We start from the raw sequence: 16080 nt of genomic DNA on the forward strand, positions 1-16080 counted from the left end.
AAACTGGAGCATCATCTGTGGGCCCATAGTTTCAGGAGAGACAACCATCTCCAATGAATTCTACATTTTATGCAGTTTACACACAATGCCTTTGAGCTCCAGTGCTGCTAGAGCTGTAATCTGAGCCCAACAGGGATGTTTGTTATTGGATACTGTGACCATTTTCTTAAGGGAGCTGGTTCTTGGAAATCAGTAAATGAAATTTTTCTAATCTTTTTCCCAATGGTAACCCTTAGAAGCAAAGGCACTGGACGTAAGTCAGCCTTCCAATACAAAAGTATATTTGAAACTGTGAAAACAGTCATGAAAGCTTCTTCACTTAACATGATCAAGTGCCCTGTTTGTAGACACATGACTCACCTTTTTGTGGCAAGTTCCTTGTGTGATGATTTGACCAGCTGCAGAGCCAACTGCAAAACCACTCTGCTTTTTCAGGTTTAGGGGCCATGTACCTGATTCAGAAGATGTGCCCATTGATGAAGCACCTGCAGAACTTGCTCTGATGATGAACGGCAACAATGTGGGGCTAAGGTAATTTCTGTCTTCGCTTCAAAGTACTGCACAGTGTTGGTATATCTTCTTGACAGTGTGCCTGTTGGCTGCCAAGTGTATTTGTTCATGTGTTTGTTTCAGGATAAGAGCTTTTTTTCTGTGGGAAAGGTAAAATTCATTCGTTGCTGCATTTTATGAGTCAACTCAATAGTTATGCTGACCTGTTATTACTCAAGCTTTAAGGGTTGATTTCCTGTAGAGGTCTCAGGTTTTGTGTGTCATCTCTTAAAGACACTAACCTAGTCCAGTGCAAAATGGAGTTTTCACAAAATCTTAGCCTTTGTTCTCTGTTCTAGGTACTGCTTGTTATTTTTCCAATTAAGATCAGAACATCTCTTTAGTCTTGATTTGGACCTGATGTAAAGAATACATTATTCTTTAACTCCCAGATACAGTTCTACAGTGATAGAACCGGTGACAGTTACTTGTTTTTTAAACAATGCTGTGTTGCACCTCTGCTTCAGTGCAATCAGAGCAAACTACCACTGAAATAACTGAAAGTAGAGTTAAGCCACTATTTAGCTCTTTATCTCAATTTTGCATGCTACGTAAAGCTTTAATCAATACATTATTGTGTTTTCTTTCTGTCCTATCTTGTTGCATTCCCTGTTAACACTGGAAGAAGATTCAGGCTTATTAGAAAAGAAGAAAATAAAAACTGTAGATTTGACAGGGTTTTTCTACCTTTCTCAAAATGTAACAGCTTCCTGTTGTGTGCTTGAACTATAGATGTTCTTTTGACCAAAGTATCCCCTGTTTGGTGGACAAGATGACCAGCTGTCCTTTGAATGGCCCTTTCTTTAGCGACAAGAGAAAACTAAAATAATAAGTTTTTCTTTCCACTATGAGAATACTGGAAGAACTGCTAATTTATTTATAAACTAAGGGTCCAATACTTCATTTTTTCTTATTTTTTAACAGTAAGTGATACTGATTTTTTTTTTTTGAGATCCATCTTCACTGAAAAGGGATAAGACTTTTTTCTCCAGAACAACAGGAGTTAGTTTCCTTGGAATACTTCACTGCTTAACCAGGTGTTTGGCTGCTCTGAATTACTGGCATATCATTGTTGTATTTTGATGCTTTTTTGTTTCGTTTTCACACAGACTGAAGTGATCAAAGTGTGATCACTGTTACAAAAGACATAGAGTGTCATGATATGTTAAAGATGCAGTAGCATTAAGCCCCTTGGAGGAAAAATGTAACCAAGAACATCTGTAGGGCTTCTTGGCAACAGTTCACAAAAAAGTTGCAAAAATCTGTGTAACCTAGCAGGGAAAATGAGGAAAACCTGTGCCATTAACAAATGAGAGTTCCAGTTTTCAAAAGGTTCCCCACCCTCTCTTCATTCCCCTAGTTTAATTTACTGTAATTTTTCAAAGTTAATGTGTGTTTGTGCAGTCTCAAGTTGCCATGCCAGCTGGTTCCAAAGTTTGGCAGCAAAACACTTGGAAGTTTTTCTTCCTGTGTGCCATCTTCAGTTTTGCAAAGGTTACCAGATGAATGGTCCCTAAATAATATAGTCTAATGTAAGGCTGAAAGAGGCTATGGAAGACACATCCATTTGTCTCTTTTATGCATTTTAATATGTAAGTGATGTTTTCTTCAGTATCGAGAGAGAGTGTGCAAGTCTGTGGCTAGAGCTTAGAAAGGAGGAAGAGGTGGTAGGAATACATCCTTTTTTTTAACAGTCTCTTTTCTGGTTTTTGTTGTGTTTTGTTTTGGGCTGCTGTTGTTATTTGTTTTTCAATTGACCTGCCAAATGGTTCTTGTTACAGCAAATGCTGTCAGAACCCTAATGGAAAACCAGCTCTCTCTGACTTCCAGTTCATACATAAGAGCTCCTTTAGCAAACCTCACAGCATGAAACTTGGTTTCAGTCTTCAAATAAGCAAAAGTTAGCTTAAAAATATCCCGGTAATGGTGAAAGCCCTTTAAAATGCTAAACTTGCTGGAGTGAGATATTGGAGTTTAGAAGTAAAATATATAATATAATCAAGAACTGAAGAACATAGGGGTTTTTTTTTAATAATTAACAGCTCATTTTGAGTTAATTATCTACAATTACGAAAATCTAATTGCAATTTATTCTCTGCTATCTGTGGGAAGAATCAGAGGCAAGGGAATGTGCATCACTGCCAGACATAAATGCTATAGAATGGGTACAAATAATAGAGGAGCCCTTAATGAAAAACAAAAAGCAAATAGGAGCGTGCAGCTGTGCCAGGCTATTGAAAGGTAATTGTAGTCAGAAATGAGATATGTACTTTAAAAGGCATCTTGTCATCTCCTGTAGGGATTAATTTTTTTCCTCCTTGAAAAAGAAAAAAAGATTCCGCGAGCAAATACAGTACAGAGTTTGATTTCTGGTACAGATTTTTGGTCATTGTCTGTGAAAAGGAAAACTTTATCTTAGGGACTACTACAAACTATAGCCAAATTTTCTAATGGATGCCTGTTTCATTTTCTCTTCTGAATGTGCTGTTATGGTTTTTTCATTCTCAAAGTCAGCAAGCATTGTCCATCTCAGCCTCTTTGGATGGTCCCGTTTTGAATTTGCAGTGTTGAATTTGTCACTTCCCTGCCGGGTGTGTTGAGGAGCTGTTGGGAAGAAATGTGTCTGTCCCTTTGCCTGCTTGCAGCTGGGCTGGCGCGTGGGACCTGAAGAGTCTTCAGATGCAGGAACCCAATTCCCTAAGGTGCAGCAGTCAGAGCAGGTTTTATTGAGGATGGTTTTCCATAGCTTGGAGTGCTCCTAAGTGAGCCCACAGCCAATTTTCAGCTATGGAGATAGGAACTTGTACAATTAATGGCAAGTTGTCGTATAATTTCTTCTCAAGTCTGCCCCAGTGTGCAAGATGCTTTAAAATATTCAAAATAAGAACATAACCTGATGCATTTGTTTAGCATAAAACAGCCTTTTACAAAGCACTTTCCATCTCCCAGACACAGATGCTTGGTACGTGCTCAAGTACCCACTCCACGCGTATTCAGTAGGATCAATACACCCTGCACCTGCTTTTGTGTGTGCTCCTGACGTCTGCATCTGGGAGAGGAATTTTAAAACAATCCACTCTTCTCTCCTTTATTTAATTTTAACTTTGGATCTGAATGTCATGGAAATAAGACCTATTTAATAGTACCAACTCCAGAAGATATAATTTGCTACCTTGCAAAGCACTCCTCCCCAGAGTTGTGCTGTGTGCCTAAATCTTAACATACAAGGTACCCTGTTTTTCCAGTTCTTAGGTTTCCTGTATGGCTCTACCGGTACAGTTTTCTACTGCCTTCTCTGTAACATGCATCTTTTCCTCAGATTTCACACAATACTGCCATTGCACCTTTACATAGACCTGTGCAAAATGTTATAAATAGGAATTGTTGGATACAGCAGCTATCAGATGGGTTTACAGTTATCTGCAGGCACCCTTTCAATGTATGCTACCTGATTAAAGGATTTCTTTACTGGAGTATTAAAGATTTGCAGGTGGAATTTGCCACCTTTAATTTTGTGAAGGCTTTTTATGTTTGTGTGCTTCATTCTATGTCGCTTATGTGTATTTTTTCCAGTTTGTATTTTCAGTTAGTTGAAAATATCAAACACAGAATTCAGCAGTACTTTCCCCCTATTTGAATGCTCATTGCTATGGTTATAGTTCCAGGAGGCAATGCTATCAGGGATCTTTTAAAAAGATTTTTATGTTTATACTGTAACTATTTTTATTACCTTGTGAGAGAAGGTGACAATTATTTCTTGGTCCTTGTTTAATGCTTTGTTATGAACTCGATTTTTTTTGCGGCTTGTTAGACGTGCAGGCATCTTTCTTAGGTGATGTGCAAGCTTACTTGTGTTTTTGTCCAAATACTCAACACAATTAAACAGACGTGCAGAGGAATGCAGACTTGCAGCTCCCCCTGCTGTCCCAGGCGTATCCAGGTTTGTTTACACAATCCCCCCCTCGAACTAATTTAAAAATAAAATTAAAATCACACGTAATCACATGGCTCTGCCACCTCTGACCTGAGTTGTGTGGCCCCATTACTCCCGTTTTTGAAGGGAACTGATATTTAAAAAGTGGTGGCAAAGGCAGCACCCATTTTGTTTCCTATTTGGAGTTTTCTTATCAGTTATTCTTCATGCCGGCGTGTGTTACCTCCTGTTACTCTTGTCCCAAGCCTCTGAAGGAGAAACTGTCACCAATGCCACAACTGTTTTGTTGTCCACAACCTCCCAGGCTTCAGTTCATCTATGAGCTGTCCTTGGTCTCTTGAGGTATGTCTATATAGTACTTGACCAATTTTTAGGAATGTATTGAATACAGTTAGTTGGGCTATTTTTCATCTATTTGCCGTTTTGGCAGACTGGCACATTCAGTTGGGCTGAAATCAACTGTGCTTGCAAATGGCCCATAAAATCTGTGTATCTGGAACCCGCTTACCCACTTGATAGTGCTCCTTTTAACACCCAAGTTACTTTCTTGTTCCAGATAATTTTACATTGAAGTTTGTATCATTTTTAGATAGGATATTTGTGGAGCGAACACTTGTTTGGTGGGTAAAAAAAGTGCTTGCAGATCTGCCAATAGTGCAAATGCTGAATTAGGTGCAGATACAAGTTTTTCTTTCTCTCATGGTGTTGTCTGGCTATATATAGGCACAGCATCCCTTCAACAGATGGCTGCTGGAGTCTGTTGTGACGTAATGGGAGAGTACAGTTGGAGTTAGATATACATTTTTGCTTTATTAGTGCCACGTGCAGACTCTGAAGGTAGCAGGTTTTCTTGCACAGAGTAAAGGCTTTTGTTCTGATGTGGTAACTAAAATCTTATTGCTGAATGGGGGTGTGTAGCAATTTTTTACATATATCTACGCATGCATTATTTATTTATTTATTTTTTAAGATAGGCAGTGATTCTTATCAGACTGGGACATGAGAAGTTCATTTCCACTGACCTGGTTGCTTCACTAATCACATTTTCAGGTTTACTTTCAACTGTGACAGGGTTTTGAAGCTGCCTGTTTTACATTTACCTGAATTATGCTGATTCTGTTCTCATGATTACATATGCTGCACACAGCAGTATTACATCATTTCCATTACAGTCCAAAGTAACCTTGAGCAGGAAGCCTACTGATAGACTTGAGGTATAAGATATAAGTAGGAGATACCATAAGTAGTTTCCATAGGCAGATGGAGCCAACCTGTAGATGAGGTATTCAAAAAGCACAGGAACACTGGTGTTAGAAACACTGCTAAGCGTAGAATGGCAATCAGTGAAAACAGGCTTGCTAGAACTCAAGTCCTTTGGTATTTTCACAAAACTTGCATTTCCTGCCAGTCTTCTTCATGGTTATAGTTCTGTAACATCATGTATCAGAACTGAAAATGCTTGAAGATTTTTTTTTTTTCTTTAGGTTGAAATATTTAAAATTCATGCATCTCCTGAAGGAGTTTGTGCCTTGCCAACATTTGCAGACAGTGAGAGACATTTTTGCAAGTCATTTGCAGATGCCTGCTTTACAGGAAAATGTAGACACTGTTAGTTTACTGCTTGAATTGAATTTTGAAAACCTGAATTCTATTTTTATAAATTGGAGTGGATTACTTTTTCAGACATATCATTTTTTTACTTTTTATTTTTATATGTAAACTTGGATGAAGAGAAAATATTGTTTAATCTCGATATTCATGTGTCCCAGAAATTTGTGAGTTGGAAAAGTTAAGAAAAATCATATAAACCAAAATGTTCTGGAAGGTAGTTTTAATTTAGGCGATTTTAAACCCACCCGCACAACTTTCACGCCATTTAAAAGCTTATATCAGAACTGGTGGGGCAGGGCTAAGAACAAAAGCTATTGGTATTACAAAGTTAAGCAAGAAATCCTCTGTCCCCTGCTGTTCTGGCCATGATCACAGCTGCACTAAGCTAAAACCAACTCCCTCACCCCTCTTGTGACCTTGGCTGCACTTCAGCACACAGGGAATTGAAGCAAAAGGCAAACTCCAGTAAATATTAGATTCTGCCACTTGCAGATATAGAGACTACATATAAAGATAATGGCACGTGTGCTCTCGCTTGCTCTTCAACTCTCACTTTCTCTGAAGTGGACTTTGTATATTTGCCACTGGATTATTCTGACATATAACTTTCCAAACTGTACTGGTGTGTTGAGCTGAACTCTGTGGCTTTATATGGGTGCTGAGGCTTTGCAGAACTGACCATTACTTTTATAACAGTGCTAATTTTTGAGAGCCACACAGAGAAAATTTTAGATTCAGCCCAGCTGATTTGTTCTTCACACTGTTCCTGTGGTGAAGAGGATTGATTTTTGTGTTTCTTTTGATATTTGGCTTCCTTTCCTCTGGTACTCAATGCTTCGGGCCTTAATCCTTTAACCTTGAATCTGAGCATCAAGGCTTCAGGAGGGATCAGGCCTTTTGATGGAGAGAGAACATCTTTTGTTGTACCAAATGGTTGGGAGTGGTATAAGGCAAGACAGCTCTCCAGACAGTATATATTTCTCTGTTGTGTTAAAAGACTATAAACAGAGGGTGGGTTTAGTGGGGATTATAAATAATCTAGAGGAAGGTGGGGTATTAGAAGCAATGGAAAAGATTTAATGCCTTTTTCTTTAACATTTCACCAATAACCAATCTATCATGACAGATGTGTACTGGGTTGCCAAATGCTATAGTCTGATTTGGGTAACGGTTCAAAGCTCAGCATGTCACGGAAATGGCAGTGTGGTCCCTGATGGAGCAGGGGAAAAAAAGCTTTTCGGCTTCTCAAAGGGCAGTATTTGTGGAAGCAGATGCTTGCTTGCCCTACCCAGCATAAAGAACAGTTCTGCGGGCAGCTGGGAGAGTTCGTACTGCTGGGTTTTTATAGGATCATTAATTATATGTTATAAGGCAGCTAAGCATGGCATTCCTAACTTGATGAATTCCATTATGAATGGCCTTTTCATATTCTTCATCTCATTATATTAAATGCATGTGACCTGAAGTTTAGCTAAAGTTATTGTTCGGGTTAACTTTCATTTAGTGGTTGCCCTAGTTTTAGAAACAGTATGATCTTTAGATTTTATGGAGACACAGGGTTTTTTATGCATGTTTTTGCAGCACTACTTCAGATAATTTTTTTTAGAACTAGATAGGAACCTCTATGAGGTGGCAGGGAAGGGATTTAGTCACTCCTTGATTTGCCTCAAGATTTTTATACCCGTGTCCCTGGATGACAACATCCAGTTACACAGATTTGGCTATCATCTCTCTGCCAATAACTCTTAAACCCTCTGCTCCGTTCCATCTAGTCTTGCATATCTGACTGCCTCCCTGACACATAATCCTAGTTGTTTTGCCTTCAGATCATTCCTAATCTGGCCAAAACAGAACTCCTTACTTTTTCTTCTGAATCTCTCTTCACTTCTGATTTTGATAACGCCACATCCTCCCTGTCACTCAGACTTGTAACCTCGGGGTCACTCTCCTTCTCCAAATGCATCTGGGCTGCTGACAGCTATTGCAGCTTCTTTCTCCTTTGCAGCAAAAACATGCCTTCAGTATGTCAACAGTTAAAACACCACCCCTTGCTTTAGTCCTTCATCTTGCACCTTGACTACTGTAAAGTCTTCTCTGACTGCCCAATATTCATTCCCATCCTTCAAAATAAGTTTTCTGAATGGGTATCTTGGCTGCTTATTCAGATCTTGTCACTGTTGCTTCTCTGAAACCCTCTTTCGAAGGCCAGTTGTCTACAGTATCAGTCTATAGGGCTCTGCAGAAAGTCACAAAGCTGTTTCTTATTTTATTTTCTCTGCCACCTTCTCTTCTTTACTCCTTCAGTTATGTGGGACTCGCTGTTTTGTTGGGTGTTGCATGAATTTGCGGCCATGTCCTCCTACCACATTCCCTAATTGTTTCTGGCTTTTGGAACCACTGAGTCATGTTGTGGTAGTTTCTGCCTCCATCTGTCTGTTCTGACTATGTCTGTCTTGTTTCACATCTTACCTCTTCGAGCTCTTTTTTTTTTTTCAGAGTTTTTTCAGAGTGCCTTTTTTCCTCCCTACCCTCAATCCTAATTAGATGAGTTTCAAACTAACACATCTCTTTCCACTGACCACAAGGATGGTCTCTGCCTGGTAAGTCCACCTAAAATCTGAATCATACTCAAAAGATACCACTGGTGCCCTTAGGAGAGAAGTATTGTAACTTAACTGCAGTGACAAATCATCAGCCCTTCTTTGTAGGAGAGTTTACATATGGCTTCTAGCACACGGAAGAGTTTGAAACAAAACAATATGCAAGTATCTTCAGCCTTATGTCAACAGAGCCAGGTTTCACCTCTTTGTATAACTACATGCCCTCTGTTTGATCGATGCATAGTTAATCCTTTTCTTCTTTTTAACTTTGTGCTCCCTTAATCTCCATCTACATCTTGCATCCTTTTTGAGAAAATCATGTCTCTGAGAGATGGGCTATATTTATATACTGGCTGTAGACTCAGTAGGGCTGAGGTGGTTTGGCAACACAAATAACGCAAGCCTCTAAACCCACATCACAGTTTTGGAGTGGCACTGATGGCAACAGCTCTGGACAAACATTTCCAAACAGGTTATAACAAACTTGTGCAGAGGTAGACTTCCAAGACCTAAGATCAATAGTGGTAGCTCTAACATGGCAAGAATAGCTTGTATCTGGACTAACAAAAGTGCATGGTGTATTTGTCACATTCGGTTTCTAGGGGCAGGGAGCAGGCAGCCCAGAGCCTGAGCAGATCCCACAGCTTCACTGCACACAGCCTCATGCCAAGATCTCTTCCCTTCATTTCTTCCCTTGATACTGGACATCAGAGTGTGCCAATACACATCTCACTGATACGTGCCTCTTAGTGAGACAATGTGTGGTTTCAATTCTATGATGTCTCTTCACTTCCTGAATATAAGAGTACAAAAACATGTTACGTCTGTTCCATAAACATCCTGGTTGAATCAATATTCAGTGGTGCTGTCACAGTCACATAAAATCCATGCGCTGAAAGTAAATGTTCAGTGTGTTGCTTTTTGTGGGGCCCAGGCCATGGTTTTTAGAGTTGTATGCCATCAGTTAGGTGTCTAAGTTGGTATTGCACTTGCAATAAATACCTGATTTTTCAGTCACTAGACATCAAACACGCTCTATGAAATACGTAACTTCAGTGGATTCAAGGCAATCGAAGTGGCCAGAAGTGATATTTTAAATCTTTACCAAGAGCTACCTTGTCAAATCTATGTCTGTTGGGCATGGTAATCCACTAATCTGAGTAAAGTCCAAAGTCTAACTTCTCTGTTTACTTCTTTTTGGGCTACAAGATTTTTTTAAAAGCAGATCAATAAACAATCTCAGTGTTTTCATTTTACTAAGCAATATAATATAGATGAGTACTAGTGTAGTAGTAAATCATTAATATACTCCTTAATCATAGAGTGACCATGTCCCACAGATGTGATTTAATCATGGAAAAAAGGCTGATGAAGTGCAAAGATGCATCAGGAGGGATGTTTCCAACGGAAGTGGGATAGTGTATGACACCATTTTAAAAGATCCTACTATAAGAGCATTTAGGATGCCATGTACACTTATAGTTGCAGACCTGGCTGTTTTCTAACATGTCATTGGTTTTGATCACTATAAAAAAAGAGTCAAAAACCACGTCAGGTTCGTATTTGGCTGGGGGCCAGTGTGGTGCAAGGAGACATGTTGGCATCATGTTAGAGCTGTGCCTTGTACCTGGACTGAGCCTGTGCCAACACGCTGGGCCTTTGATGGCTTTTTGGAATAAGAAAAAGCATTAGTCTCCGGATTCACTTGTCCCAAGATTTGTAAGACTTTGACACTAACAAACCTATGTGACCCTAAAACCCAATAGTAATCTGTGCTTAAAATGCTTTATTCAATCATAGAATCATAGAATCATTTAGGTTGGAAAAGGCCTTCAAGATCATCAAGTCCAACCATTAACCCATGCCCACTAAACCAGGTCCTGAAGTACCCTGTCCACTCGCTTTTTGAATATCTCCAGGGATGGTGCCTCAACTACTTCCCTGGGCAGCCGATTCCAATGTTTGACAACACTCTCAGTAAAAAAATTTTTCCTAATATCTAACCTAAATCTCCCTTGCCTCAACTTGAGGCCATTTCCTCTCATCCTATCTCCAGCCTCCTGACAGAAGAGACCAGCACCCACCTCACTACAACCCCCTTTCAGGCAGTTGTAGAGAGTGATAAGGTCTCCCCTCAGCCTCCTCTTCTCCAGACTAAACAGCCCCAGCTCCCTCAGCTGCTCCTCACAAGACTTGTGCTCCAGGCCCCTCACCAGCTTGGTTGCCCTTCTCTGGACACGCTCCAGCACCTCCATGTCTTTCCTGTAGCGAGGGGCCCAAAACTGAACACAGCACTCGAGGTGCGGCCTCACCAGTGCCCAGTACAGGGGAACAACCACCTCCCTGCTCCTGCTGGCCACACCATTTCTGATACAGGCCAGGATGCCGTTGGCCTTCTTGGCCACCTGGGCACACTGCTGGCTCATGTTCAGCCGGCTGTCAACCAGCACCCCCAGGTCTTCTTCTGCCGGGCAGCTTTCCAGCCACTCTTCCCCAAGCCTGTAGCGCTGCACAGGGTTGCTGTGACCCAAGTGCAGGACGCGGCACTTGGCCTTGTTCAACTTCATACAACTGGCCTTGGCCCATCGATCCAGCCTGTCCAGATCCCTCTGTAGAGCCTCCCTACCCTCAAGCAGATCGACCCTGCCTCCCAGCTTGGTGTCATCTGCAAACTTGCTGAGGGTGCACTCGATCCCCTTGTCCAAATCACTGATAAAGATATTAAACAGAACGGGGCCCAACACCGAGCCCTGGGGAACACCACTTGTGACCCGCCACCAACTGGATTCCGCCACCAACTGGATTTCCCCCCCTTCACCACAACCCTCTGGGCTCGTCCATCCAGCCAGTTTTTCACCCAGTGAAGAGTGCACTTATCCAGGCCATGAGATGCCAGCTTCTCAAGGAGTATGCCATGAGAGACAGTGTCAGAGTCCAGGTAGATAACATCCACAGCCTTTCCCTCATCCACCAGGCGGGTCACCCGGTCATAGAAGGAGATCAGGTTGGTCAAGCAGGACCTGCCTTTTGTAAACCCATGCTGACTGGGCCTGATCCCCTGGTTGTCCTGGACTTGCCATGCGAGTGCTCTCAAGACAAACTGTTCCACAATCTTCCCCAGTACCGAGGTCAGCCTGACAGGCCTGTAGTTCCCCGGATCCTCCCTTCGACCCTTTCTTGTAAATGGGAGTCACATGGGCAAGCCTCCAGTCCTCTGGGACCTCCTCTGTTGACCAGGATTGCTGACAGATGACAGAGAGTGGCTTGGCAAGCACCTCCGCCAGTTCCCTAAGTACTCTTGAATGGATCCCATCAGGTCCCATAGATTTCTGAGTGTCCAGATGGTGTAGCAGGTCCCTAACTAATTTCTCCTGGATTAGGGGGGTATGTTATGCTCTTCATCCTCACCTTCCAGCTCAAGGGGTGGAGTACACTGAGGATAACTGGTCTCACTATTAAAGACTGAGGCAAAGAAGGCATTAAGTACCTCAGCCTTTTCCTCATCACTGGTTGCTACGTTCCTTTCTGTATCCATTAAAGGACAGATATTCTCCTTGGGATTCTTTTTACTGTTAACATATTTGTAAAAACATTTTTTGTTGTCCCTTACGATAGCGGCCAGATTGAGTTCTAGCTAAGCTTTTGCCTTTCTAATTTTCTCTCTGTATGATCTAACAAGATCCCTGTACTCCTCCCAAGTTGCCCACCCTTTCCTCCAGAGATGATAAACTCTTCTTTTTTCCTTGACTCCTAGCAAAAGCTCCCCATTCAGCCAGGCCGGTCATTTTCCTTGGCAGTTCAACTTGTGACACATGGGAATAGCCTGGTCCTGAGCCATTAAGATTTCCTTCTTAAGGAATGTCCATCCCTCCTGGACCCCTTTGCCCTTCAGGACTGTCTCCCAAGGAACTCTCTCAACCAGTGCCTTGAAGAGGCCAAAGTTTGCCCTCTGGAAGTCCATAGTGGTGGTTTTGCTGACCACCTTCTTTGCCTCACCAAGAATTGAAAATTCCATCATTTCATGGTTGCTAAGCCCAAGACGGCCTCCGACCATCATGTGATAAAGATGATTAGCATAAGAGGACAAATTTTCATGGAAAAAGATGGGTCCTGTAAGGGTGCTTCTATGTTGTTTTCAGTGGTAATGCTTCCTAATCATTAGAGAAATCAGATTCAAGGACAGCAGCCTCAGAATAATAAGAAAGGTAAAACCTCTAATTGTGTTTATTATGGAATTTGTTGCATTGATGAAAGGCTTTCCCTGCAACGTGTTCCCTGATATCAGGGGAGCAGTCAGTGACCCAAAAAAATCACCTGAGATCCTTAAGGGTACATGTATTTGCCCAGGTTAGTGGTTATTAATTTTCGTTGCTATCAGTGTGAGAAGTTTGTAACTTTGTTCCTTCATTTCCTCGCTTAGAAACCAGAGAAGATAATTTATCATGCCAGTATCCTGAGCACTGAAAGTTAACATCTATCAAGTGCAACTTTGTCAGTGAACAGAAGCAGCTGTAGATGTTCTGTCTTTTTTAACTATTCTGTCTGCATATAGGCCCTACAGGATCCTCCGAAACTCTTGGTTTTTGTGCATGTGTAACTCTTCATAATATCTGCACACAAGAATGCAGTCTTAGATATCTGTTGCTCTAATTAGGCATCTTTTCAAAATGTCTTGTTAGTAGGGCATACTGGAAACCTGTGAGTACCTACTTTCCAATGTTTATTGTGTCCCTTCTCTGCAATATTGTCACTTAACCTTAAGAAAAGATTGCTCCATGATTGTTGTGTTAAAGTGTAAAGAAGTTTAGCAGAAAGTAAACCCCCTTTCATTCCAGCTTGTCCTCAGATATCAGAGGGGCTGGGTGTGGCTAGGCTTAGATTCTGATTGATGTCCAATTCAGCACTGTAAGTCCGGTCGCGTTCAATATATTGAAATATCATGATTACAGGTGCACTAATAGCGCACTGTACTTTCAATTTAGTCGTGTTCAACAAACTAGAAAGGCCAGACTTGAGGAGTTTGGTCACCTTCAACAAACTATCACGGCTAGATTTTAATGAATAGTACAGTTTATTAAAGTAATAGGACTACAGGTTCTTTTGGATCGCCGGTGATAAATACACAGTCTGCAAAGCATGTGCAAATAATAATACAGTCAACTACAAGCACAGTAAATTATGGAAAAACTCTATAGAGATTTCTAAGTTTCCTGGGGAAGCACTCAGTATAACTGAGGGTTCTAATCTTACCCAATAGGTGTCCCTATGGGGGAAGAGAGACTCAGCCTGTCAACTGATCCCAGAAGTCAGTGATGTCCTCCTGACTTGTCATGATGGTGTCTTCCCTAGTATTCCTCCTATCTTAAGCCCTTTTATATTTTCTTCTTTTTAGGTGGAGCTTAGCTACTCTAGTGATACATACCTTTATTATGATTGGTGTAAAATCTCCTTGCTTTACTTTTAAAGGTATATGCTAGAGAAAATTCAGAGCACCTGCTCAGTGAAGGGTGGTTGCACCTTGACAGTGGGTAGTTTTTGGGATGGAGGTGTGTTTTGGTATTAAAATGAGATTATAATGAGCAAAGTTCCATGTCAGTATTCCAGAATGGGGCGCTTATAAATCAGAAGTAGGGCAGTAGGTTGGCAGAACCCCCGTTATTTTCCCTCCTTGCTTCAGAGGATTCAATGCAGGGACTGTTCCACCATTCTTGTTCCTATTGTTCCAGTTCCCTATCCCTGCGGTGATATCATGGAGCCTGGCTGCAGTGTCTCCTCTCCACTGCACCCTCCATGTTGTTTCTCAGAGTTAGCACATCAAGGTCCCCTGGTGTTGCTAACACCTAAGGTTGCAGGTTATGTTGCTTAGGGAATTACTATGGAACAGATTTCATGTATATCCACTGCTTTCCACCCTGGAGGTTTACCTTCCCTTAAGAGGGGGACATATCAATAAGTCATCTCCAGCAATCATTCACAATGGTGTGATCCATGATCAGAAAAAGGACTTTGCAATTGCTGCTTATTTACTGAACACTCCTGTTACCAACACCTATCGGCCTGTCTGGAAACTCCTAGGCAGGAGATAGTGCTTATGTACTGATAGTCTTACCAAAGGAAAACCTAACGACTCTTGCACCAAGCATGTGGTTACCTGCACACTCAGACCGATCTCTGCAGCAACAGCTCAGACACAGTCTGTTTTGCAGTGCAGCCCATCTACTGTAAAGTCTTTTGTCCTGTGTGAGCCAAGTTGAGAAAGGATGATGCATTGTTCTTCTATGGCTTTATCACAACCAAATTGCAATCTAATTTTGGGGTGGTTTGTTCAGGAGATACCTTGCGAATGGCATTTTGATGGGCACCTTGTGAATGGGGCTGGCTCTCAGTCAAACAATAGTGATGCTGGATAAGGTGCTAAGACAGGCATTCACTTTGCTGAAGAGCATGTGATTCTCCTCCTGAAGGAGTGACATCGCTTGATCTACTGGAGAAGTTTGGATGTAGTTAAAAAACTTTGTCCTAAAGAGGCTTTTGCATCATTCCTTATGGTCCTTTCACTGGTGACAGCTATGCAGGCTTTTCAGATATACAGACACTGTTTTGAAGGATTGTTTTTATACCTATGATTTGACATTTACATGACTTTCTTTTGTGAAGGCTGACAACACTGCTTGCTGGAACGACAGCTGCTCTGCTCTGCTCTATAAGAAAGGCCAAACACACAATCACAGCATTTTGTCCTGCTAAAGCTTTGCCAGTCTGTTTTCTGAGGCCATTTCTCTATGACTGTCTGAAAACCTTTATGTTGGAATTTTCTTTGGATTCAGAAGAGAAGAGAGAAAAGTAATCAGAGCTCATTTTGCTGTTAGGAAAACTAAGATATATGGGAAAGGTGATGGTAGGGAGTTGAAATATAGCTAACTTAAAGCAGAATGAGGACAGGGCTTCAAAGGGAAGGCATGAATATAATTTTAGGTGGGATTTAGCTTAGTACTTGCTACAAATGGACTTCTAACTGTGTATATTAAGTGAAGTCCTGACTTCATTGAAGATAAAGGCAGTATTCTGATTGATTCAATGAGGCCAGGGTTTCACCTATGGCTGGTATGATCTAATAGGTCATTGCTAGTTAAGAGCATACGTGGCCTCAGTATGCGCCAGCATATGTGGCTGATTGAATTAAATATCTGAGCGCCAATCACTGAGGGAATGGGGAAAGAACTGGTCTCTGAAAGAGTGGTCTGGAGAAGCCATGCTATGGAATACTGTACCCTGGTACAGTTTGCTGTATGTAAAAGTTTTAAGGACAGTGGCTGGTATAACTCTTCCAATATGACAGAGAAGTAAACTAAATGCAGTAGGTCCAAGAGAGACAGTTCAATAACA

The 16080-nt window shown here is 41.4% G+C and overlaps 1 protein-coding gene across 1 annotated transcript in view; it reads left to right on the forward strand.

Annotated features, from left to right (window-relative positions):
- Positions 1 to 16080, forward strand: part of KIAA1328 (KIAA1328 ortholog) — a 160219-nt gene that overhangs the window by 126530 nt on the left and 17609 nt on the right. Inside the window, exon 8 of the mRNA XM_010561111.1 lies at positions 436 to 531. Coding sequence (XP_010559413.1) covers positions 436 to 531 — 96 coding nt within the window. The remainder of the gene's footprint in view (positions 1 to 435; positions 532 to 16080) is intronic.

The sequence above is a fragment of the Haliaeetus leucocephalus genome, unplaced genomic scaffold (genome assembly GCF_000737465.1).
Source record: "Haliaeetus leucocephalus isolate CR32 unplaced genomic scaffold, Haliaeetus_leucocephalus-4.0 Scaffold142, whole genome shotgun sequence".
Taxonomy (NCBI): Eukaryota; Metazoa; Chordata; class Aves; order Accipitriformes; family Accipitridae; genus Haliaeetus; species Haliaeetus leucocephalus.